Below are 25,365 nucleotides of genomic sequence, written 5' to 3' on the forward strand. Positions count from 1 at the left end.
AGAGGTGAAGCTTGAGGCCCCTGCACAGTTTGGGCCGGGAGCAAGCATTCCTGCTTACTCTCAGCTTCCCTGACATCTCGCAGTCTATTAACAGCATCCCGCAGCTCAGCCACCTGCTGCAGGAAGACCTCCACCAGGGAACACCTAGTGCAGCCCTGCCCATTGTGCACCCTCCCCTCACCAGACCAGTGCAGGCAGTCTCTACACCCTGAGTTCTGCACTGCAGCCTCCCCTCTCATCAGCTGTGTCTGGGTGCCTATGCTGGCCACCTCCGGGGCAGCCAGAGCAGAGCTCCCAGACTGGGCCCTGGTCATACGACGAGTGCTCACCATCCTGCTCGCCTGCCTACGCAAACTGCCTCGACCCACTCTGTTCACCGCTCTCCCGATACTGCAGTTCAGGAGAGGAATGCTTATTAGGAGAGTTAAATCTCAGTGGTATTTCTCCATGCTTTTTCTCTTCAGCACTTCATTGTGAACATCTGGATTAACCTTGGGCAAGTCCACTGACTGTGTTGCCTCAGTTTCCCCACGTGTCAAAGTAGGATAATACTTAGCTACCTCACCATGGCATTTGTTACACTCAATTAATGTTGTAATGTGTCTTTGGTTCCTTTGATAAAATGTGCTATGTGAATGCTAAGTTGTTTTTAGTGATTGGACTGTTAATTAAAAGTGCACATATAAATGATTTATTGGCATTAGAGAACCAAGACTTAATAATTTAAAATATTAATGTCAAGGTGGTTGGGTCAGTTTTAAGCCTGTATCATTCGGCTATTTAGAGATTGAAACTAATGGCACTGGGAGAGGAAGGGAGGCAGGAGCTGGACCAGCTAATAGATTATTTCATAGAATTTCTATGTAGGGACTGATTTAATAACAGGATCTGAACTTCAGGAAAGTCACTGGCAGCATCAATGCTGCATTGTGCTTCACAGAGCACAGGAGATGTGTCATCTAGCAGTGATCTCTCTTGGCCCAGCTTGGAAACCATTTGTCAGCCTTCTAGAGAGGAGTGTGCTCCACTTCAACATGGCCCCTGACATGCGGTATTAGCTATTGTGTATCAGGAAAAAGTATGAAAGAAAGGGTGTCTGGGGAATGTGTGCATCTGCAAGGCTGCTTATGTGGGTGACCTTCTCCTGGTGAAAGCTCCTGGCCCGTCAGCAGCTTGTTGCCACAGAATAACATGGTGTTTCAGTCTCTAACTGTAAGCTTTCTGTCTCCCTGTATTCTTCTATCCTCTAGTTTTTATCTAGGCAGATGTGGGAATTAGTTGACAGCCCAGGCAGGGACCAGAGGAACAGTGTAGTAATGAGTTCAGGGACCTACAAGTACAGAGCTGAGAAAACAAGACAGCCTGTGGGAGTATATAGAGTTGGTTGATTGGATACTGGGACCAAAGTGGAAGGTTAACTGTCATGTGTTCCCTTTCTAAATCCAAGGAAGGTGTGCCCATCTTGTGCCAGTGCTAATATGCTGGAAGCAGAAGGGTTGGAAAGAAAAGGGAACTGTTCTGTAAGTAGAATTTTCAAAGGTGGATTTACAAGGGGAGGGAGAAGGATATGGGAAGATGTGTATAGTACTGTAGAAGAGGCAGTTGAAACTCAAGAACAAGTGCTGAAAGTAGGGTTTTGATGAGAGATGACATGCAAGGGACAATGATCTCGCAAATACAGATCCCCCAAAGGATGTGGGACAGATGGTTTGGGAAAGACGAAAGCTTTCTTGCACAAGCTAGGAAATTGCTGACTCAAGTGTGAAGAAGATTTGAAAGAGGGAAATGAGCAACTGAGGCATGTTGGATACAGTTGAGCTGGAAGACAAAGCACTGACTTGACAAAAAGGAGAAGAAAGAAGAGTAGAGAAGGTAAAAGGGATGGGAGAAACACATCATGAGTGTGAGAGAGGCATAAGAGAACCAACTACTTGAACAAATTGAAGTTTGCTTTTCACGGTAGGGCAAGGAGTGTGTTTTAAGTTAAAGAGGACCGAGGAGCTGGGAGGCACAGGAAAGGATGTCTTCTAGCATCTCGCAGGAGAGCATCCATTCCTTCCCAGTGCAGCAGCTGGGAGGGGTGGTCCTTGCTGTGCTTCAGGACTGGGCTGTGTAGCACTCACGGTAGGCTCTGCTTGTAAGGTGTATTGCTTGTCTGTCTAATTCATGGTATCTGGACTGAAAAGGTTTTTTCATATTCTGCTGATTTCTGTTTATTTTTCTGATCCCTGATGGTTTGCCATTGGTCTGCACAAAATCAAAATCTAAACCTACCAGATTTAGAGCCCATTTCTGAATACTCTCATGTGGGTTGGTGGCCAATTCTTCAGATCACGCATTTTGTTTCCCTTGTGGGTTTGGAAAGGAGACATAAGCAATGGGGCTTGGGTTTGCTACATACAGCAGAGGTGGGCAGGGCAGCATGACTTTGGCTGGGGGGGGGAGGGGGAGATTAAATTCATCATCTCTAGAATGATGTAATGACTGACTGCAACAAACAGTAGAAAAGAGGAATGTATCAGCGGTAGGAATGCAAGTCTTGGATTGTGCAGTTGTCAAGCAATGTACATCATTGCATTATGTAGAATTGCCAAATGAATATTAGGAAGCTTTAAGTATCAAGAAAATAGATGCTAAAAGCTGTTTTCACTAAACTAATGCCTAGCCATTTCCTGTGGTTTTGCAGTATTGATGCTAATGTGTTGCATGTTTATGTATGCTTTTTTTGTAGGCTTATTGCAAGCTGTATTTATATACTGCTGCTGCTTTGTTCGAGGTCTTGTGCATATTGTTTATGGGGAGTGTCTGAAATCCCAGGATATACAACCATAGGAAAAGTAGTAGAGACCTTGTCACAGTTAGATGGGCAGTGAAGCTTAATATTCCCACATATAGAGGAAGAGAAGACTTGCCCTTGGTGAGAGGAGAGTTAATGCCAGCATAATTTGTTAACACATGTCCCTACCTTACCTTATGGGGAGTGTGCAACAGCTGTTAAAGCTGTCTGCTTTGCTTTCATCTTGAATTCCAAATAAATTAGGTGCTCATCAAAACCAGTTTTGTTCCAAAATGACTAAAATACAGAGGCAGTTGTGTTTAATGTATCAAAAAGTCCTGGGGTGGGCTTTGCTGGCTGGCTCTTCTGCCTTTGCAGAACTTTCTTTGCCCTCTTTCCATCAGTCGTGGCCTCTATTTCCATCCTGAACTGAGAAGACTGCAGAAACAAGCAAATTGGTGTCTGTGTGCAGCACTGTACGCATGCGTACTTCTGTTTTCTTCTAGCCTGGTCTAGTTGCCTTGTTGATCTTGTTTTCTTGAGAGCTGCATGCTGAAAAGAAAGGTCATGGTATGCTAAATCACTAAAAAGTGATTTCTCACTTGGCTGAGAGATAGCTTACTACTTATTTGAGTGTGTCATTGGAGCAAGCCTGGGGCTGCTTTCCTCTGGGCACCCATGTGCTATGAATACAGAGACCTGGGTTTATATGATAACAAATAAGCTTCCAGTTCTACAGCATCTTCTTGTGCTGAGCTTGGTCTGAATAGAAGTAGAAAAATGCATTAAATGTAAAATCTGAAAATGAGAACACTGCTTCTTCAGGGAGCAGGAAAGAGCGATATATTCGTGTATTGAGAGTCACGGTTAGAAAATAGCAGATGTGGAAGCATTTTGATAAAAGCATCCCTGGTACAGAGTTTAAGGTCTGGAATTGAAGAAAAAGGAGGGGAGGTGCTGGATTTCTCCCTGAACACTTCCTAGCAAGACATGCTTTATCTTGTGCAGAAGCTGCGGTTTCTGTGTGAGATAGGGTGATGAAAACACTAATTTGTTTGAAAGCTTTTTTCCCCTTTATAGTGTGTCAATGAATTCTTACATGAGAAGAAACTATATGCCTGTGCATATGGTTGTAGTCAAGCCTTTCTATACAAAGCAAGCCAAAGGAGTGCTGTCATTGGTAAATCTGCGGGTTAGTGTGTTAAGAAAATATCTTTGTTATGTGGGTTCTACTGTGTAGCATTTATAAACTTAAAAACTCAAAAGATCGTGTATTTGCAGCTGGATCTAGAAGGAAGCACAGGTGAGACCTCTTTCAACTCAATAGATATTGAGTTGTTGCTTGGGGGAGTGGGAGGCAGATAAGCCTAAGGAGGCTTATCTCTGTGTGTACAAAGGAATTACCTTCAGAATGAGATAGAAATACAGTTTCTAAGAATTAAAAGACATGGTTTAGGCATGTGTGTTCTGTTCTGTGTTTAAAACCTAGAGCTGGCTGCTCCTGAAGTCTTGGTGCAATATATTTTGTATGTAAGACTTCATTCTTTAAAGAAGTGCTGGGTCTAAAGAAGTAACTAATTTCTGTTTGGGCCTGATGTTCACAGTATAGATAATACTCCCAAAAGGGATTAATGTTAGGTGAGTGTGATGACATATAAAATAAATTCCGGTACACATGGAGGTAGAGGGCTGTGCGCTGCTTTACCTATCCCACCATGCACCCCTTCATTGACAACAGCGTATCGCAGCAGTGGTAAAAAGAAAACAAAATTCTGTGTGCGGCATATTGCCCTGCTGGGAAGAGATCTAATCTACCAGTTTAGCTTTTAAAAATCTCTTGATTTTTGTACACTGGAGGTTTATCGTCTTTCCTAGGTTAGAATTTGTAATTTTCTTTTGAAAACAAAACCTGATTTGAGTCATATAGCAAGAAAATAACCAGGTCTCAGGGGAATTTCAGTGAAAAGCCATTAGAATCTGGTAATTACAAGATGAAGTCAAGCAGCGGTGGTCTTTTGGGGAACTGATTTCACATACTTTGTATGAAAAGACTTTGCATGTTTTGTCAATGGGAAAAGCTTTGGTGAAATACGTCTTGCAGATGTTTTGATAGCACCTGACTAATAGTTGCCATCTTCAGTAAAGACTGTGTGGTTTTACTTAAAGAAGGGGCTTTCTGTACGAACAGCACTACATGTAGTGAAATTACATGCTTTTATTCTGCCTATATATAACATAAGGCAATGGCCACTTCAGTGCAAGCTTTCTCACCCAGTGTATTTTCCCATTGTATCAACAACTTTGCTTTTAATTAGGCTTCAGTCTCTTTGAGCAAGTGTTCAGGGCTGTGAGGTTGTTCATGGCAATGAGTCCGTCTGCTTGAAAGAGAATTGCTGACAAACCAGCCATTTGTTAGCAAAAATGTCTGCTGGGGTGGGAAGGTGAGAAGTTGTTAATTTAAGATAAGATCTTTAAGGATCCTAACTGTGAATCTATAGAGCAAACCTAGCTGAAAATCCATACAATTCATGCTTATCTCGATGACTGAGCTGAAAGTTTGAGGTGAATATGCTCTATTTGTGCAGAAAATGAGGGGTAAAAAAGAGGCACAAGCTTCATGGCCTGTAATTGTTCATAATATGGTGAAAGTCCTAAATACTGTTTCCAGTCCGTCACTTGAACATGTGCACATATAACTTGGAGACTCATCTTGCTTCAACACTGGCATCTTTATAATCCTAAAGAACAATTTTTTCAGCCCCTTGCATTATTGCTGGCATCTCTAGAATTTAGGAGTGAGTGTCAAAATAGAAGTCTGTGTTGTACCACTTTCTATTAGCCAAACTTTCTTCCTTCCTCAGCCTTGCAAGAAACACAATTGGATAAGTTTGTTTAAAGACCAGTTTTGTTGGGCTAACAGCATGGAGGAGTGATGCTGCAGCTTTTACATGCTGGCTTCTGTGGTCAAAGCTGTGGTTGTTAGCTATCCACTGCAGTTCCCAGCCTTCAAGTACTCTGACTCTGTTCCTGGTAAGATTAGCTTTCTCAAAACTACTGCATTTACAAACTATGGAAGTGTTGGTTACATTCACATAGAAATGTTCTGATTCACAGTTTTGCTCCTAACAAGGGAACTGAGATGTTTCAAAGGCAGTGTCCAGGCTGCTCCTCTTGCGTAGAGCAAGCTCCAAATTTTCCTTCAGTGTGAGCTTCAGAATTTCACTTTAAGGACCTGGTATATGTGGAATAATGGAGGAGGAATGGTCTCACAAAGGTTACGTTAAAGGCAGGGGGCAGAAATCATAGAATCATAGAATCAGAATAGTTAGGATTGGAAAGGACCTTAAGATTATCCAGTTCCAACCCCCTGCCATGGGCAGGGACACCTGACACTAAACCATGTCACCCAAGGCTCTGTCCAGCCTGGCCTTGAACACTGCCAGGGATGGAGCATTCGCAGATTCCTTGGGCAGCCCATTCCAGTGCCTCACCACCCTCACAGTAAAGAACTTCCTCCTTATATCCAACCTAAACTTCCCCTGTTTAAGTTTTAACCCGTTACCCCTTGTCCTATCACTACAGTCCCTAATGAAGAGTCCCTCTCCAGCATCCCTATAGGCCCCCTTCCGATATTGGAAGGCTTCTATGAGGTCTCCATGCAGCCTTCTCTTCTCCAGGCTGAACAGCCCCAGCTTCCTCAGCCTGTCTTCATATGGGAGGTGCTCCAGTCCCCTGATCATCCTCATGGCCCTCCTCTGGACTTGTTCCAACAGTTCCATGTCCTTTTTATGTTGAGGACACCAGAACTGCACACAATACTGCAAGTGGGGTCTCACGAGAGCAGAGTAGAGGGGCAGGATCACCTCCTTTGGACCTGCTGGTCACACTCCTTTTGATGCAGCCCAGGATACGGTTGGCTTTCTGGGCTGCGAGCGCACACTGCAGCCAGCTCATGTTCATTTTCTCATCAACCAGCACCCCCAAGTCCTTCTCCGCAGGGCTGCTCTGAATCTCTTCTTTGCCCAACCTGTAGCTGTGCCTGGGATTGCTCCAACCCAGGTGCAGGACCTTGCACTTGTCATGGTTAAACTTTGCAGAGGTGAGACTGAGTGGTCTGTAGTTCCCTGGGTCATCCGTTTTCCCCTTCTTAAAAGTGGGGGTTATATTTCCCTTTTTCCAGTCATCAGGAACTTCACCTGACTGCCATGATTTTTCAAATATAATGGCCAGTGGCTTAGCAACTTCATTCGCCAGCTCCTTCTGGGCCCCCAGATGGATTTCATCAGGTCCCATGGACTTGTGCACGTTCAGATTTTTAAGATGGTCTTTAACCTGATCCTCTTACAGTGGGCCTAGGGTCTTCATTCTCACAGTCCCTGCATCTGCCTTCCAAGACTTGGGTGGTGTGGCCAGTGCACCTGGAAGTGAAGACTGAGGGAAAGAAGTTATTAAGAACCTCAGCCTTCTCCAAATCCAGGGCAGTCAGTTCTCCTGATAGCTTCTGGAGAGGGCCCACATTGTTCCTAGTCTCTTTTATTCACAGTATATCTATAGAATCCCTTCCTGTTATCTTTCACATCCCTAGCCAAGTTTAATTCTAACTGAGCCTTAGCTTTCCTAACCTAGTCCCTATCTTCACGGACAAATCCTTGTATTCTTCCCAGGCCTCCTGTCCTTGCTTCCACCTTTTATAAGCCTCTTTTTCCCCTCTAAGTTTCCTCAGCAGCTTGTTATCTATCCAAGGAGGTCTCCTGGCCCTCCTGCTGCACTTCATTCTAGTTGGGATGCGGCATGCCTGAGCTTGTAGCAGGTGATCCTTGAATATCAACCAAGAGTCTTGGGCCCCCCTGCCCTCTAGGGCTGTATCCCATGGAACCTTACAAAGAAGGTTCCTGAAGAGGCCAAAGTCTGCTCTCTTGAAGTCCATGGCAGTGACCTGCAGGTGAAATGCAGGTGATTTGTGCACATCTTGCCTGTTTTGAGCCCCTTTGGGGCAGGCTCTCCATGTCAGGAAAGGAAGACAATAGAATATTCAGCTGTGACTTTTCACAAACCCAGTGGTGAGAGGGGTGCTTAATTCCTGGAGTATTGTGGCTGCAGGCAGGTGTCCACAATGCCTCTTTATTAAAGAAGAGGTATGGCTAGAGATAAGTCTTGCAGCTCCTGGGAGAATGGTTTTACAGCTTAGCTAGAGGGTCTGTCTGGATTTTTCTATTGCTCCATAGAGTCGAGTCTGCTTGGGTATCAACACATGTTCCTCCAAGGAGAGGTGTGCATAATTTTAGCAGCTGTCCTTCTGGGGTGATGTTCATTTAGTCCTGCACCCCACCTCCCCTGTGTTTTCTTGCAAAAAGGTGTAAAGAAGGAAGAGCTACAACCTCAGCTGTGTTCTACTCCCTGTCACACTGAAGCAGCTCTGGTAACTTTTCAGTTGTTCAGCTGAGTTTCCTCAAGCTTCACAAAACATCCAGAGCATTCCTGATTCTCTTAATGCCAACTGCTTTTGGATGAATACCAGCAGTCAGCCAGACTTTCCTTCTTCTCCCTCTCTTCCCTGTACAAATTGCTTCCCCAGGGCCATCCAAGTAGAGGGCTCATCTAGAAGAGAAGAAAATCAGTGTGCTTCAAAAACCCAGCTGTCACCAGATAAATAATTCCCTCGAATGATGAATGTAGCAGGTATCTCATATACTCAGGAAGGTCCTAAATTTGATTTTGTTTTTCTTTGCCATCAAAAATGTGCTGCAGAAATTTCTTATTTTGGTGCAATCAATGAAAGTCCCTTCAAGTCCCAAGGGCAAATGCTCCAAAGTTCCTGTGGATGCACTAGTCATGTTCATCCAGTGCCAGATCCAAGAGAACAGGGATGTGTCAGGTTCAGGACAGGGGTGATTCTATCTGCTCTGTCTTTGATTTGTGAGTTCATTTTGCCTAACACAACCTCTGCGTGGATACATGTGCATGCAATAACAAAGTGGTGGAGTCTTTTCCAGTGTCAAGAAACTGTCCTTCACGTTTCCCATAATACTGTCTCTGCAATCAAGGAAAAAGTCAGCACATGTGGAAGGCTGTTCATAAGTCTTAGTACAGGACTTAGCCCTGGAACATCTTAGAGCAGTTCTGGACCTGCACACTATATTAATCTTAACACGAGTCCTGAGGTGCACCTACATTTGTCAATCTCTCTAAATTCATATGTAATGCCAAGAGGCAAGAAAATGCATACTGTTGACATCCTTAGAGTCCTTGCTCTTTTCTATTGATTTAACAGGACCAAAACTCTTAAACTATTTCCTGTCAATTTTATAGCTGTCCCCACCTTGTTTGAGATGCCATGTTACCTCATTGCAGGGGACCTGAGTGTACTTTGTCACATATCCACTGATCGCTCCTTATCTGCCTGATGTGTAGAGGAGAGGTTGCCAGGTTACACAGGTTGGTGGCTTTCCACTGGGGTTCAGTAATACTTGAGATTAGCAACTGCATGGAACAAACTGCCATTACTTGCCAGGCAGTAAACTCTCTTGATTCTTGGGGTGGCTGTGGGGTGTGTGTATGTGTGTGTTCTTTTTTTTTCTTCAACCTTCTTTTAGCAAAGGCAGCTGCCACCTTCTGCCTCTCCTGTTAAGAAGGGCTACAGGTGCTAACCACTCATAGGAGGAGGTGCATGCATACAGGAGTCATTTTAATAACTGAATTCTTCAGAGTAGGTCTATGTGGTCAGGGTGGACCTCCAGCATGCCCCCTGCCTCTGCTTTTGGAGTTTGTGGCTCCTGCAGACAACAGAAAGAGGGATGACGAAGGCCAGCTTTTCAACTTTCTTGCCGTGCATAGAAACATCAAGCGATTATGGTAAAGTAAAACATGCAACCACAATGGATGATGATATCCTGTTTTTATGCCTGAGAGATACAGATGCTTGTAGTGATGCAGTAGGGGAAGTAGTTATTGCTTATGGTGGTTATCTTTTGCGGATGTGATGACTCCATTAATGCATGTCCTGGCAAAAAGATTGGTTTGACATGCACGTGGCTGTCACAAATTACAAACCTACAGATGTAAGCAACTTCATGACTTGCTTAGGTGTTTAATATGTTGAATATATTGGCTGTTTTACAGGCAACACGAAAGGAAGAGAATTGATTCTTTAGAGGCTTAAAAACAAGTTACTTAGCTGTGTTCCCAGGGAAGCAGTGCTAGAGTGCCTTAATAAGCAAGTCACTGTTTGTTCGATGACAGATCTGGTGCTAATTTTGCTGCTGTCTGCTCCTGTTTGCATCTCACAGTTGTGGGTGAAAGCAGCAGAGCGGTGATTAGCTCAGACCCTGCTGAAAAAAAACCCACAGTGGCTTCTGAAGAACAAGGAGTGAGAGTACATTACCCTCTGGCATTTTTATTTTATTTAGCAGGTAAAACTGTTCATTCAACCAGAGTTCATTTACAGTGGTACCCCAGCAGACTGCAGCAGCTGGATAAATCACCAGTCACTCACAGTGCAAACAGGAATCATTCAAACCTGTATCATCTGTACTCAGGAGTTCAAGTCTTGCAGTATACACTAGATACCTGCCAGTCCCTCTCCCTTGCTTCCAAAATCCTACCAGGTATCATGGTCCCTGGTTTAGTCCCCAAAGGATATTTGTATTTGCTTTCCCCTGCTGGGTTTTGATTTTAATGTTATTAATCAGAAGCTGAGCAGTTCACAGGATTAGACGTTTTTGGTCACCAAATTAATGGAAATTGAAGTATATGCGTCCTTTCAAGGCTATACTTTCTTTTCAGGAGCTTTGAGTTGGAGGATCATTGATGAGATAATATCAGAAGTCTTAACTAATCCCCTAATGATTGTGCCAGGGTGATTAAATCTATCTATAACAATTAGCCCAGTGGTCCACCACAAAGCTACTTTTACCTTGTAAGTGGGGTTTTGTCCTGAAAACTGTTTTTCTCCCTTTGCTTCAAAGCTGGTGGCTGTGCAAAGTCACAAACCATGTGGCAGCGTGCAACCCTGTTGGGGCTGGGTTGAGCTACTTTTCTGCTCCCTTTGGAGCAGGGCATATTCTAGTCACTGAGTCTATTAAAAAGGCATGTGTTAAGTGATAGGATAATTGCAGCAAGTTTGGGGATAGATAGCAGAGAGAAAAATTTTAAAATGTGTCTGAGAAAAGATAGCTGTCTTTAGGGGAGACAGTTCATGGTGGGAGATTCAACAGCATACACTGTCACTGCTGGTGCAAGGACACATGTGGGACACCAGTCTGGGAGCAGTCGTTCAACTTCAGCACCCCCAAGGCTGTTGTCAGCACTCTAGCCCTTAAATGCTTAAGGTTTATTGGCACAATGTTGTTTTCCCCCAGTCTGAGCAATTTTGGTTTGGGAGGGTGCATCTGCACTTGCTGGTCACATCAGGAGTGTGATCTGAAGAGCAGAGTTTTTGCCTGGGGGTTCCCTGACTAATGCAGGAGACCATTAATTTGCAGACAACTAGGATATCTCCAAATGCAACATCATCAGTTGGCAGGAGGTAAATAGATGCTGCCTTTCTGCATGAAGCAGGACTGCAGCCCTCTATGTTTATCTTCCCTTCCAAACTGCATTTGTCTGCTATTGCTCTCTAATCTTCTCTCTTTTATTTCACTTGTTTGAAACCTCCTGGCTGTGGGAGACGTTGCGTGGCCACAGAGACAAATAGGGTTTGTCATGGTGATAAGTCGATGTAGTTAGGGTGCTGGAGACCTTTGTCCATATGCTGCCAAAAGATTAATATAATTATTGTTATTATTATTAGCCCACTTCTCAAGGAGACTGTGAGGGTTTATGTTTGTAAATTACTGTGGAGATTTAAAGCTCTGCAGAAGCACTGAGGATTATGGCTTTCTAATTCTTCTAGGAACTTTTATAAAGACTTTCAGCCTCGAAAGCATCTTTGAATTGGGAAGAGTTAAGTCCCTTTGAAATTAGATACACTTCTAGTGTGTAAGATATAAAAAACTGCTGCTCTCTGCTGCTGCTTCCAAAACCGGGGGGGAAGTCTGCACTGGCAGACTGTGATAGTGCCTCTTCTTTTATTCCAGGAGTCCAACGTGCTGATTGCTGCTAACAGCCAGGGTACAATTAAGGTAAGTTATTTCATGCATCTCCTCTTTAAATACTTGAATCTGTTGTTAGGAAAGAGCAAGGTCAGAAAAATTGTGTGACCAGGAGAAACCATTAGAGGAGGGCATCTCAGCTGTAAAAGTCTGTAATTTAAATGATGTATTTGCCTGTGGCATGTGGTGGAGCAAGCAGACAGTGCACAAGCAAGGAAACCCAGTTAAAGCAAGGTGTGGAAAAGCTGCTGGCAGGCATCCAGCACCTGCCATGATCCTGCTGCTCCTTGGGGTCCTGGTAGCATGGGGAGTCTGGCACAAGCATCCCTGCAGGCTCAGGCTGTTTCTCGGGCAGTGCAGGCTGTGCATTTAACTCACCAGTTGGTGTTAACCAGAGCCCATCCTCTGACTGCTGCTGCCAGTGTGGAGTGCAGCGGAGCTGAAAGGTGAGCTCCTGATGTGCAGCCAGCTGGAGCAGTGTCTGAAATGAGGAGGAATGCTCCCTCACTTTGCTTACTCCTGGTGCCCAGACTGGCTATAACAGACAGCAGCTGCCAGCACAGGGTTTTGTGAAAGCAACAGACCTCCCTGTGCCAGCATTTTGCCAGGTTTTCAGCATGTGAATTAAAAGTCTTCCTGAGTGCCTAATCAATGTATTTCTATCCATCCATGAAATGTCAAGTAATATGGAAGAGACCTTGCCCTTCTTTACGTGCCTATCAGACATCCAGATAAAATCAGTGCCCAAACCCAGGCTGGTGCTGATCCTCTGGAGAACCTCAGGTCTAATACTATCCCAGCAGCCTTGACCTCCACCATGCATTTCGGGCTTGGTGGTTAGTGCCATAAGCTTGTAGCTCAGAGCCCTGCCAGCTTTCTGTAGCTGCTTATGGAGCAGTTTGCATGCTGTTTGCGAAGTTACATGCTGGATTGAAGCTGAGGTCCTCATCCTGATTTCCCCTCACATCCCTGTGACAGTAGCAGCTTTCTGGAGCCGGACCAGAGTTGCTGGTCTGAACATTACTGGGAAAAGTCAACATGAAAAAAGAGGCCGAAATGGGGAGAGCCCCAAGTGGTCTGTGTTGACTGCATGTCATATATATATATATTTATATTTATATTTATATACTTATTTTAGCTTATTTTTAGGCTACGAGTGGCCTGGTTAATCCTGCTGTTGCAACATGTGATGCTGTAGCCTCTTGTTCATATGCAATTTATTTAGCAGGCTTTGAAATTGGCTGCTTATTACTTTGGTCACTTCCTTCTTAGTAAAATGGACAAAATGCACAGATGCTTTTGATGTCTCAAAGTGAATCCAGCAGCAGCAGGAGAATGATTAGAGAGGAGACGTTCTGCTCATTCATTTTACTTGCTAATGAGAGAAGGTGGACAGAAAACTGGAAACAGACAGGGCTGTCAGATCCCTGGTATTTCCATTTGCCTTTGGCAGCACACAGAGGGAGGTGGAATGGTCCAGTTGCAGTCTGGGGGTAGATTGCCATGCCAGGCAGTACCCATGAGCTAAAGCTCTAAAGCTTTCCCCAGGAAAACCAAACCAGGTTAATACCTTCTGTGACAGCCCTCCCAGTCACTTTTCTTCTGCTGTCTCTAGCCCATTCCTTCAGAGGCTGCTGCACCACCTTAGTGTGGACAAGGGAAACGTGAGCACAGAGGACTGGATGATCAGAGATTTTGTCGTCTATTATAAAACTTCCAATAGCTGGTTGGTTGGGATGAGTGGAAATGAGGCAACTGTGGATGGTTTTGCTTCATGCCATAATTTATCCTAGTGCAAGCAGACACCAAATTGGGATTCTTGCCAAGTGCTTATCTGATTTGTGTGTTATTATTGCATGCTGGTGAACAGAGTAAGGGATGGAAACAGAAGGGTCAGTCTTGTCATAGAGATCTATGTGCTGATGAGGAAGATAATGAATGTCATCAATTCCTATGCTAAATGTCTCTTTTTTCCCTACTAATCAGGTACTGGAGCTGGTATGAAGGGTTTTCTCTCAAGGGATGAGGTGCTTGGTCCTGCTACAGTATTCTTCTGGGATCCTCTGCAGGACAAGAAACCGAAACCACCTTGATGTTCCTCCGCAAAACCATCATGTTTGGTTTTTTTTCCATTTATGGACTGCTTAGGACATTCTGAGACACTGGAAACACCAGTGACCTGTCTGCCATCAACATTAACTCCACAGACTTTGCTGCTGGTGGTGGTGGTATGGTTGTCTAATTTTTATGATAGGAAAACAAATTCTTTTAAATAAAAACTAAAAGGAATAATAAAATTTATTGAGCCACAAGCTAAAGCTGAAGATTCTCTCTTGTTGCATATGGGAACAGATTTACTTGGGAAGGGAGCTTACAGAACCACACAGGGCTGTCCCGAGTTGCACATTCTCCAGTTACTTTCATCTGGACTGTTCTTCATCCCTCTGGAAAAAAAAGAAAGTCTCTAAGCCTTACCTGGACATGCAAGCAATTCACTTTGAGATCCCATAATAATATGGTTTGTTTGTTCCTTTGATTTATTAATTATTTTTTTAGATGTATTAAATGTTGAGAAACGTCACCCAGATTGACACCCCTGAAGACTCAAGTCCTCTGGTCATCAAGAAGAGAAGGGCAGCTTTCCCCCTTTCTTCTCTCCATATGCGCCTGCTTTGACCCAAAGGGGCAGCTCCAAAAGAGAGGAGTTGTCCTTCCACATCCATGTAAGCCTGCACATCTCTGCTGCCTGCCACCAGCAGTGTACTGAGATGAGGTGACCTGCAGTTGCCTGGGACTTGAACTGACCTCACCCAGACGTGGTATAACAACCTCCCTCCCACTGACCTGGCTGTGTTTGACTATCTCAGCTAGAGGAGGAAGCTTCTAGATACAGTTACCAAAGCCTGCACCACTTAATTGCTCGTGTGGTCTGGTTGTGTTTGCCCCTCTCTGCACACCATGGAAGCCAAGTGTTTTGAATGTTATAATAAGAGAGGGGATGGAGTTGGTTTGTAATGTGTTTCAGAGCCATGATATAAGTAGCCTTATTTTTAATGGTCATGCATAAACTTAATTGTACATATGGAGGGGAATAAACCATGATGCTGAGTCGATGTTGCTTTGTCAGCAGGATTGGTGGGGGACGGGTAAGAAGGTGCAGACAGTCTTTGCGAGTAGCAGTCATGCTGAGCTGTCAGGATTGCTGCCAAAACTCTTTAAGCTTGAAAGTGGAATTGGTGGGCGTAGCATCTTTTCCTAGCTGTGGGTGGTAAAGGTGCAATGTAGATAGTGATACCTGTGGGAAGCATTTTGGTTTGCAAACAGAATCTCTGTGTTCATTCATTGCAGTATGTCTCCCTCGTACCTCCGAGACTGGGGTTGCTGCAGGGACTTCACTCTCCATGTCAGCAAAGCAAGGCCCTGCTGCAGTCTTGGTCCACCCATCAAGGAGCTGTAAATGATGGCATGTGAAAGGTGTCTCATGTCCTCTAGGTGTTAAAAGCCTGATTATGATCTTCCCAGGAGGATTGTGTGGTCTTCTCACATCCTTTGGTCACAGCTGAAAGAAAAATAAGGATGTTCTTGGGGATATGAACAGAGTAAGGATGATTCCTTACAGCAAAACTAGGTTCTGTTCTGATTGCCAGTTTCTAGTGGGGCTGTAGGGGATACACATGTTCCTTCAAAGCTAGAAGGGTGTGAAACACACCAAAATTGCTGCTGGCTTCTGGAGAGTCTTGTCCACTGACAGTAAACGTGATGCTCAGTTCCAAGGGGTGTGGATGGCCCCAGATGCTGTGTGCTGGTTTCTATTATGCCGGTGAGTGTAAGGAGAGAAGGAGGGAAGAGAGAAGACTGCACACTAGCTTGTGTCCTTCTGTAAGGTGCTACCTGATGGTCTCCATTCTGTTAATCACTGAAGTCACTGTGGCAGAAGGAGACAAAATTGGTTCCTTCTGCCTGATGGCAGCTGTCTGACACGTCCTGCTGAGCACTAGCTTGATTGCCATTTAGCTGCATTTTCAGAGGATTTGGTGCTGCATGACTGCTGGGCATCCTTCCCAGCCAGGCAGCTTTGAAGGCTGGGCTGGTGCAAGGAGCAGTGGTCGTCACTCATGCAGCTTCCTCTGGTTCCATGTGTGGGTTCCTCTCAGCCTCTGGCTTGTTTATCAATGCTTACTAATTTATTTTGCAATCAGCCACTGCTGCTTATAGCTGCTGTTGTACCACAGCTCCGTGCTACACAACCACTGCTTGGCAGGTGACCTCATTCATTCTCTTCCCCTACTTGAAGGTCCTCCGTGTTTCAAATTGAAATCACTCTGACGAAGCTGCAACCTTAAAAGAAGAACTAAAAAACAGCTATTTTGCATGCTGTAAGGTTACTCTGTGAATTAAGCAGGGAAGAAGAGTTTAACATCAGCTGCCTTTATTTTTTCCATTTTCATTCTGTTTCAATCAAGATAAAATGCAAATTTAGTGTCTGGCCCTAATTAGAAACACAGCAGCTCATAAACACAAGGGGGGTTTAGGCATTTTTTTTGTCTTGGTCTCTTTGTCACAAGTGGTACACTCCTAATTTTAATCTCCTTAATTTTCTTTCCTTCAGGTAATTCTTTGCAGTTGGCATATGAAGTTGCATATAATTACTTAGTGTAAGGGGGGGGGGGGGGGATTAATAGCATTTGGCCAATAACTTTTTTTAATTAGTTGCTTCCTCAACAAATGATTTTCATCCTGTTTTTAGAGTCAGAGAATGATTGAGTTTGGGAAGGACCTCTGGAGGTCTCTGTGCCAACCCCCTGCCCAGAGCAGGGCTTGACTCAAACTTCTATGGGGTTGCTCCAGGGCTTGAAGATGTTCACAACTGAACAAGTTGTGAGCAAGGGATTGAGATTCTTAAGTCCTTCTGGAAAACCTGTTCCAGCACTCAGCAGCTCTCCTTGCAAAAATCAGTTGCAGATGATGGGCCCTTAGAGTCTTTATTCTCATTTTCTTCTTTTGAAAGAATGGGTTACAAAGCCCTTGGCTGGAAGCTGCTCCAGAATGGATTTGTCTCCAGTGCTTGTCCCCCTGTGAGAAGTGTTGGGTGAGTTGTTTTTTTTTTTGAGAAAGGGAATTTAAAGCCCTGCCTGGCCAGACAGCCTCTTTAATTAATTTTCAAGCATTTAGTAGAAGAGTAGGAGGAACATGCCTCATTGCTAAAAAGAAGTTCAGTGCTGGAGGGAATCGAAAATGATGGTCAAGGGAAAATTTAATATCAATATGTCAGGGCTCTTCAGCAGTTAAGTGTGGATAGCTGCTAATGCCAGCGTTTGACCTGAGTGCTGGAGTCTTGTTTGTTTAGGGTAATTTTGTTTAACTATAGAAGGTCATAATGACAGTGGATAATTGGAAAGGCAAATCTAACTCCTTCCTTGCTCAATAGTCCTCTTCCCTTTCTTGCTGCATTTTGGAGGCCAGAAATACCCAGCAGAGACCTGGAGCTGTCTGGGGGTGAAGTAAAGCATTCACTGCAGCATTCGCCTTGAAGAAACGATCTCCTGTGTTAGCAGCATCCATGCGTGCAGGCAGTGGTGTTAACTTCGGCGTCCTGGCTGGCATCCAGCTGAGGTAATTGCATCCTGCCTCCTGCCAGTCCCCACCACTGCCTGCAAAGAGATTTTGTGAGGCCAACCTTACAAGATCCTCCTCTCTTGCTTTCCAGGAGGGGTTTCCCTTACCCTCAGCAGTGCAGAGGCCATGTGCTGCACTTGTCATGGGTGTAGAGTTCTTGTGGAGCATCTGTAGGAGGTCAGAAACTGTCACCTGCTTTAAATGTTGAGGAACTAAGGGGTTTGGCTGTAAGGGAGATGTAACTGAGACATAGGAAGCAGTGAATTATAGCAGTGTCTGTGGCATAAAGACCAGAGCCCGTATCTTCAATCTTCTGGAGAGGCACTGGTAGCCCTAGTCTCTGCAACCTTCTAAGAATCATCATGGTATAGTTTGCTTTCGGTTTGCTTTCAGAGTGAGCTGCATATGCGTTCCTGAGGCAAGGATCTACTCATCCTTACCTCTGTACAACTACAAGGCCATATTTGGGTATTCTTAAATGTCTTCATAAATGAATTTAAATGGTTGGTTGGACTAAAGCAAGACTTCTTCCTCTGCTCCACATGTTAACCAGCCATTTCAGTTGAGAAGATCTTGCCAAAATTTTAAATCTTTTCAGCTTATCTTTTGTATCTTAAATCTGTCTCTCGCCAATGGTTGGCCATCATTACTCAGCAGGGGGGAAATGAGAATTCATCCTCTTAACATCAAGCAACAGGAAAAACTATTTGGAATGGGAAAAGGTGAGGGATTTTTACGTCTTTTAAAAATAAACTAAGAGAAAGAAAACCAGTTATGAAACTTCCTTGGCTGATCTGCAGTGCAAGGGGATAAGGTGGTTCCTGTTCTTCTAAGACCTCAGGATTTCACAGGGCTCCCTGCTTCGTGAACCTTTCAGGTGAAGGAGGGCTCTGCATACCTATCATAGCTTCTTTTAATCCAGTAGCAAGTGTGTGCAACATGCCTGCTACCATCAGCAGGCTGCAGTGCAAAATAGCTCATCGGGGAGTGAGAGGGGAAAAAAAAAATAGTCTCATGTGTGACAGTGGCTTGCACAAAGCCTCTGATCCATGCAGTGGCAAAGGCAGAGAGAGGCACAGGTTCATTTCTTTTCCAGTTTTGCCTTCTCTTAAAGGTGCTGCTGTCTCCCTTGTCTGTTTGGAGCAGTGTATTAACCTAAATGCTCTTGTTTGACTCCCAAATGTGGCAGTAAGGAGCAATGGAACTGGCTTTCACTTGGACACCTGCATGAGTAGTGGAGGGTTGTGGGCTCCATCAGCATCTCTAAAGCTGTCGTGTTCCCTGAAATCCTTCGGCACCTCCACTGCTCCAAGCACTGGGGAGCACGCTGTCTCTTGGTCTCTGAAAAATCCTGAAATTCAGGCAGCAATGGAAAATAATTTTGAGACTTTTGGGAAGGGGGGGGGGGAGGTTGAAAAGAATTAAAGGCCATCCTTAGGAGGTGTGAGTAATAGCATGTGACAGCTGAAACCAAGCCAGCAGTGCGAGTCAACGCAAACCAGCAAGCTCTGATGCACCCTTCCAGCCCTGCTGGCCTTCCCATTGCCTCTCACTGTGCCAGAAGCTTTGCCAGGCAGGGAGAGCAGCCTCAGAGGGATTTAATTCAGAATTTAAATGTGTTCATTTAAAGGTTAACTCATCATAATTCCCTCAGCATCATGATCTTCGCAGAGGGGGATGGCAGTCACCATGGGGCTTCAGGGAGCCACAAGCAGTGCTGGGCTCTGACAGGTGGAGCCGTGGAGATGCGAAGGCACTGGACCATCCCATATATCTCCTTCTCTGGACCCCACAGTGAGGATGGTGATTGCTGGAGGATGAGCACCTCGTGCTGCAGGTGTAACCCCATCCCATTGCCTGTCCCTCCATCCATGAGATGTGCAAGATTGGGTAGGGAAAACACTCGGCGGCTCTGATTTGTCCCTAGAGGCCTTATTTAAACAACAACAACTTTGTCTTGATTACAGTGCTTAATCTGACTTGTCAAAATCCCCATTAAATGATTTAAGTGTTTTAAGGTGGAAAATACGCTTCTTTCATCCTCCTGTTCCTGAGCAGGAGCTGGTCTGAAGCCACTAGCCCTGACCTGCAGCTTCTGTCCTGTCACTGGTGTCCCAGGTCAGAGGTACATGTACAAGCCCTTGTGCCCCCCCCCAGCCCAGTGCCAGGGCTCAGCTACCTGTATATAGGGTTGTTTTACAGAGAGTTGGGTTTGCAATTTTTTAATTGTTATTAAAGCAATTATTAAGAGCTGGCAGCTATTCCCCAGTCCCGTGGTGGACAAAACACACCCTGGAGCTGGCATTGATCTGTGGAGCGCAGAGCAACCCATGACTTTATGGGGCAGAGGAGGGGTTGAGGGGAAGCAAAGCAGGGCTGACCTCTCAAAGTCATAAGAGCATTACGCTTGAGCTGTCACCAGACGGGTGCCCAAGCTGGGGTGAAATGGGCCAAAGCCAGCAGACCGCAACAGCACTGCCCCCGGCACAGCCCAGCCCGAGCAAGCGGTGGGATGGTGGATACATGTCCTAGGAGGGGGGCACATGGGGCAGCTGTACCCAGGGCTGGTGGGAAGGCATGGCTGCATCCCAATGCCCTCCCAGGCTCCTCAGCTCTGCACAGGGGAGAAGAGCTAAGCTCTTTAAATGTGATGAGAAATGATAGGTTTACATTGCTGGCGAAGGGAAGAGCTGGGAGCGCTACATCTGTTTTGTGTAATCTTAAGGAGCAGTTTATGTCTGGATGTTAGTGAGAAGATATCCCTGTGCATTCCAGCTCACCCAGAGCAAGGTGGAGGAGAGGGCAGCATCAATTACAACCTGTGGCCCCCCTCTTTTCTCCTGTTCTTTATCTTTCCCATAGGAGATTAATGGGATCTCTTTGTCTTTTAACATGACTGTACCTTATGAATTCTCTGTCTCACCCTCATCCTTTAAATTATCCACATAATAAAATATGTATTCAGTGATTTCAGGTCATAATTTGATCTGCTTAGGGAAGAAAAGGAATGATGGAGAAGGGTTGCCAGCATGCTCAGCTCTCTTTCCTTTATCTTTGTTTATCATCTTTTTCTCCTAATAACCTGTGTGCAGCCAAGTGATGGAAATGCCAATACACTTGTGCCAGTTCCTTGCAAAACAGTTGCCCCCTAGCACCCTCAGCTTGGCAAGACCCTGCAGGCTGCCCCCAGCCCCAGTCTGTTAGCAATGGCAATGTTCAGATGGTCAAAGGGAGCCATACTTGTAATTCCTGCCTTACTCTTGCTGCCCCTGGGCCCAGTTTTACCCTGCTATGAAATAGGCATGAATTTGCCCCCATGCAAACTCCAGGTATGTGGTGCTCCTACAGAAAAGCAGCTCTGCACAAGTGAGCTAAAGGGGGGCACATGAAGTACCTGGGATGTGCCCAACCTGCTGGTAAAGGTAGGAAGGCATGGCCTTATCCCAAGGTAGAGACAAGGGTTAAAGATCTTTCTTTTGTCTTGTCTGTAGGGCTGCTGTACAGGAATGGAGCTGCAGGGTTTCATCTTAATGCCAGATTTGAAGTCTGAATGTGGGGTTTGATTACTTTAATACACTTACGTAACATCTAAAAGCCTTGTGCTTGGTAATACTGGTGTAAAGAGCGTTTTGCATTCTAAAAAAACCCAGGAATCTGTAATGCCCCGATGTCACTGGGGGCTGCTGCAAGTCCCACTGGACCTGTGAAGCTGCCTTTGCCCCTTGGACCTAGAAGGAGGAAGGAGAGGGAGTGCAGCACCATGCAACCAGCAAGGGGATGTCCCCAGCACAGTGTGTCATGGGGCACCCCCAAGGCACCACCTTCTCATGGGGGGAAGGAGACAGTTTTTGGGGGGATGACCTCTTGGGCACAGGGGGAAGGGGATTCTTCCCACTTGGCTGCCCCGTGTGAGTGATTGTGCCAAGAGTATATTGCACTTCTTAGTAATGGAAGTCAGGGTTTAGAATCCTTGGACCGACATCCCCTGGGCGCCTGTTTTCCCTGCGGCTGTTTATGTAGCTATCCATCTGGAAGTGTGCAAAGCCTCTCCTTGAAGGGAGGCAAAGCCAAGGGTTTCAGTGGCAGTGGATGGTGGGTCAGTGCTGCTGTCTTGGAGGCAGGGGACTCGGGAGAACGATTCTAGACAGGAGGTGTTAGGGGGCTTCACTGCTTGAACAGATGCTCTGAGCGCCTAGAGGCTGTTTGCCAGTTACCTTTGCTTTTAAGGGCTATTTATTCTCGTAATGGGGATGCTCTCTGCATGGCTGGTGCCTCTGACAGATGAGAAAGCAAGGGCTCATCATGACAATGAAGGTTTAACGATGATAAAGTGTTAGCACTGGCATTGCTTACCCCAGACAGGTGGAGAAAGGGAGAAGACCAAGTAAGTGTCACCCGCCCAGGGAGGGAACCTGGCTGTCCTGGGCATTTCTGAGCAGCTAAGGTTGGCTTTGCTGCTGCACCATCTGCGGTGAGCAGGGGCACAGAGGAGGAGAACGGAAGTGAATGCAATGACCCATTGCACCCAGTGTGTTTTGCAAGCAAGGAGCTGTCATGCTTTGCCAGGATAAGAGGGTCTGGGCTTAAATAAACCCTTTTTTGGCACCCTGCATTGGCCTTGGGAGCAGGCAGAGATTTCCAGCTTGCTTTGCATGGAAGAATCTTGGCACACCAAAGAGGTTCTGTTGTGTTTGGCCAGAGGAGGAGATGCTCAACCCAGTGCCACCTCTTGGTCCCTGGCTACTCATCGCACTTTGCCTGCCCAAATCCCCTGCTGCTGCCTGCAACCTGCCCTCCAGGCAGACTGGTGCACCTATCCCAGTGAGCACAGGTGCCATGAGCTGCTTCCCAAGTTTGCAGTATGTTTTGAGGCTGTGGGGTGACAACACAGTGGCAAAGCTCCCTGCCACTGGGGCAGTGTGCTGCCCATAGACCTGCCAGCCCATGGGTCCAGGCACTGGCCATCTCAGAGCAGTAATTGTGGATGTGTCAGCAGCCAAGTGGCTCATCCAACTGTAGATCAGGATGAAATAAGGAGTATGGCTTCTTCCATAGTAGCAACACCTCCATCCAAGGTGCTTTACTGTCTTTATGAGCTGTTGAATGCACTGGCATGCAGATGATTCTGGGGAGAAGCAACCCAAGGATGGGGCATGACTTTGCAGCTGCTTTCCTAGCAGCAGTGACTGATTTCAGTGCTGCCCCATGGGCAACTGTGTTCTGGGGACCTCCCAGGAATTCTTGAGGAATGACTGATAATGGAGAAAGATGGACCCGACTAACACTTAGAGCCAGGAGTTGGCCTGTCCTTAGTGCCTCTCACAACTCGAGACAAGTCTCAGTGCTCTCAGTGTCAAAGCTGTGTCCTTCCTTAAAATGTGTAATTAAAAAAAATAACTATTTGGTTTCTCACGTGCCCTTGGGTTTATTGGATGTTTCCTGAAAGGTCTCCTCTCCTACTGAGAGCTGCATATACAGCCATGTCAGCTTGACCCTCCTGCTGCAGTAGTTGAACTTCACAGCAGTGCCATACTATCCTACTAGTATTTATTATTTGCATATGATGCATTAGACAAACTTTTGTCATGAAAAAGACAAACTTCCCCTGGCTTCACAGCAAGGCCATTTACTGCTGTCCTGGGTTCAGCAGTAGCAGTCATTTTTCTCCTTCTTGGTAGCTGGTGCAGTGCAGTGTTTTGACTTTTGGCCTGGGTGCAGAGCTGATAACAAGGATGTTTTGGTTTGGCCAAGGACTTTGTGAGCTTCATGCTCTGCCAGGGAGGAGGGGAAGCCAGGAGGAAGCAGAGACAGGACACCTGACCCAGGCTAGCCAAAGAGGTATTCCATACCACAGCACGTCATGCCCAGGATGTAACTGGGAGTGCCCCAGAAGGGCTGGTACACTGCGGGGTTGGAGGAGGTATCGGTCGGTGCTCGGTCGGGTTGGGGGGGGTTGCGAGTTATTGGTCGGCTGGTGATGAGGTGTTGTATTCTCTTCCCTTGTTATTTCCTTTATCATTGTTATTATTGGTGGTAGCAGTAGTGATTTGTGTTATACCTTAGTTACTAAACTGTTCTTATCTCAACCCGTGGGAGTTGCATTCTTTTGATTCTCCTCTCCATCCCTCTGGGAGTAGGGGGAGGGAAAGAAGGGGGGTGGGAGTAAGTGAACGAGTTGCCTGACTGGGTTTAAACCATGACAACTGCTCACCATCAAGTTCAAAGATGAAGACACCTTCATGAGTTGTAGCTGCCAGAGCATCTCCCACCTGGGCTTGCTGGCGTTTCCCATCACTGGAGCATCTCAAGGTATTTCTTCTCTCCTTCAGAAACACGAACCCTGCACTAGGGAGCTCTTTGCAGCAAGCTGGGGACAGGCTTTCCCTGCCCATTGCCAGGAGGATTGAAGCTTTGGCGCTACGGACCAATAAAGTATCTGGGCTGCCTTGCAGCAAAGCCCAGGGTTTTTTTGCAGGGCTGTTTTCTGACTCTGCAACTGTTCCCCACGCCCCTGCCAGTGCTCGCCTTCATTCAGCCATTACATGATAGCAGATAATTTTGAGGCTTTGATTGGATGTAAAGATTTGGGTTTATTGCTTTTGTAATTACAGTCAAATCTCTTTAATATTGCTCCAGTTTATGGTATGCTCCCTCTTATTATTCATGGACCAGCAGCCCTTGTGTGTGCTGCAAGTTTCTGCAGAAGTGACTCAGGGTACTTTCAGCCCCGCCATGGCCCCAGGCATCACCCCGTGGCCCTAAGCATCCCCAAGAGCCCCAAGCATCCTCCCATGGCCCTGAGCATCCACCCAAGGCTCTGAGTACCCCCGCTATGGAGCTCACTGGGGATGCAGTGGCCAGGGTGCTTCCTTGCCCAGGAAGAACTGTGTGGGCTGGAGACCTCTCCAGGGCCATTCAGCCTTCCCAGGATCTCTGCGTGGGGAAGGCAGTGCTTGCCCTTGACTGTAATTGAAATAGATGGAATCAGGATGTAACGACGTCTAAATCCTTGCCTGGATGAATGGAGACATATGTTTAATTTTTTGGGTTTTGGTAATTCAGATTGGGAGCCCCAACTTGTTCCTTCGCATGCATGTAAGGATCACTGCTGCCAAGAGGCAGTTTTGCTTTGTGCATGTAGCTCTGCATAAGAGCTTCTCAACAGTCTTTCTTGGTGGAAGATGAACAAATGCTATTTCACAAACTTCTTCTGCAAAGGCAGAATTCCCATCACCCTGCACATGCAGGGGGAATAGCGGGGATGCTCAAAGCTCAGGGATGCAGGTGGGCATCGGCTGTGTTCTGTCCATGAGTTTTGGAAGGCAGTGCTGGGAGAGGGAGGGGTAGAAAAAGATTCAGCTCACTGCTGAGCCTCCCACAAGACTACACAGGGAAGGGATCCTGGGGGTTTCAGGCCATTCCAGAAGGTCTCGTTCACTGAAGGTTGCTTTTCCCTAACTTGGTGTGTTATTGCAGGGATGGAAACCCTCTGGAGTGTCCAACTGAGGCTTAATTCCTGCTGGCATCAGCAAGGCAGGCTCAGGAAGAGTGAGGGTACCTGGGCTATGTGGGTGATTATGGCCCAGAGTCCCAAACAACTGGAAACAACATGAGCAAAACTGAGGGGGAAAAGGGATTTGAAATGATCTCAATAAAGACTGCTTCTAAATCAAGATCTCTAGCTTTTCCTGAGTGGCCCCCAGGGACCCCTTCAGACCATCCATACCTCGTGCAAGCCACCCTCTCTCCCCTCCATAGATGTCCCTTGGACAACTTCTTGTGTTGGCTGCAGAGCAAGGGAGCTTCCCATTTTAAAGTTGTATTTTGCTCTGAAGTATGTTAAGAACCAAAGACTTTGTGTTGCTCCTCAGTTTCACTATGGGT

The 25,365-nt window shown here is 45.9% G+C and overlaps 1 protein-coding gene across 2 annotated transcripts in view; it reads left to right on the forward strand.

The window, feature by feature from the left end:
• The window catches only part of COP1 (COP1 E3 ubiquitin ligase), a 135,694-nt gene extending 120,721 nt beyond the window's left edge, over positions 1-14,973 (forward strand). For both annotated transcript variants that reach the window (XM_061452048.1, XM_061452049.1), the window contains exons 19-20: positions 11,851-11,895; positions 13,852-14,973. In XM_061452048.1, the coding sequence (XP_061308032.1) occupies positions 11,851-11,895; positions 13,852-13,869 (63 nt within the window). In that variant the 3' untranslated portion in view covers positions 13,870-14,973. The remainder of the gene's footprint in view (positions 1-11,850; positions 11,896-13,851) is intronic.
• Positions 14,974-25,365: the final 10,392 nt, after the last annotated feature.

Source organism: Pezoporus flaviventris, unplaced genomic scaffold (genome assembly GCF_033815535.1).
Source record: "Pezoporus flaviventris isolate CSIRO_AGI_PZ_B2104156 unplaced genomic scaffold, CSIRO_AGI_Pfla_v1 ptg000013l, whole genome shotgun sequence".
NCBI classification, from domain to species: Eukaryota; Metazoa; Chordata; class Aves; order Psittaciformes; family Psittacidae; genus Pezoporus; species Pezoporus flaviventris.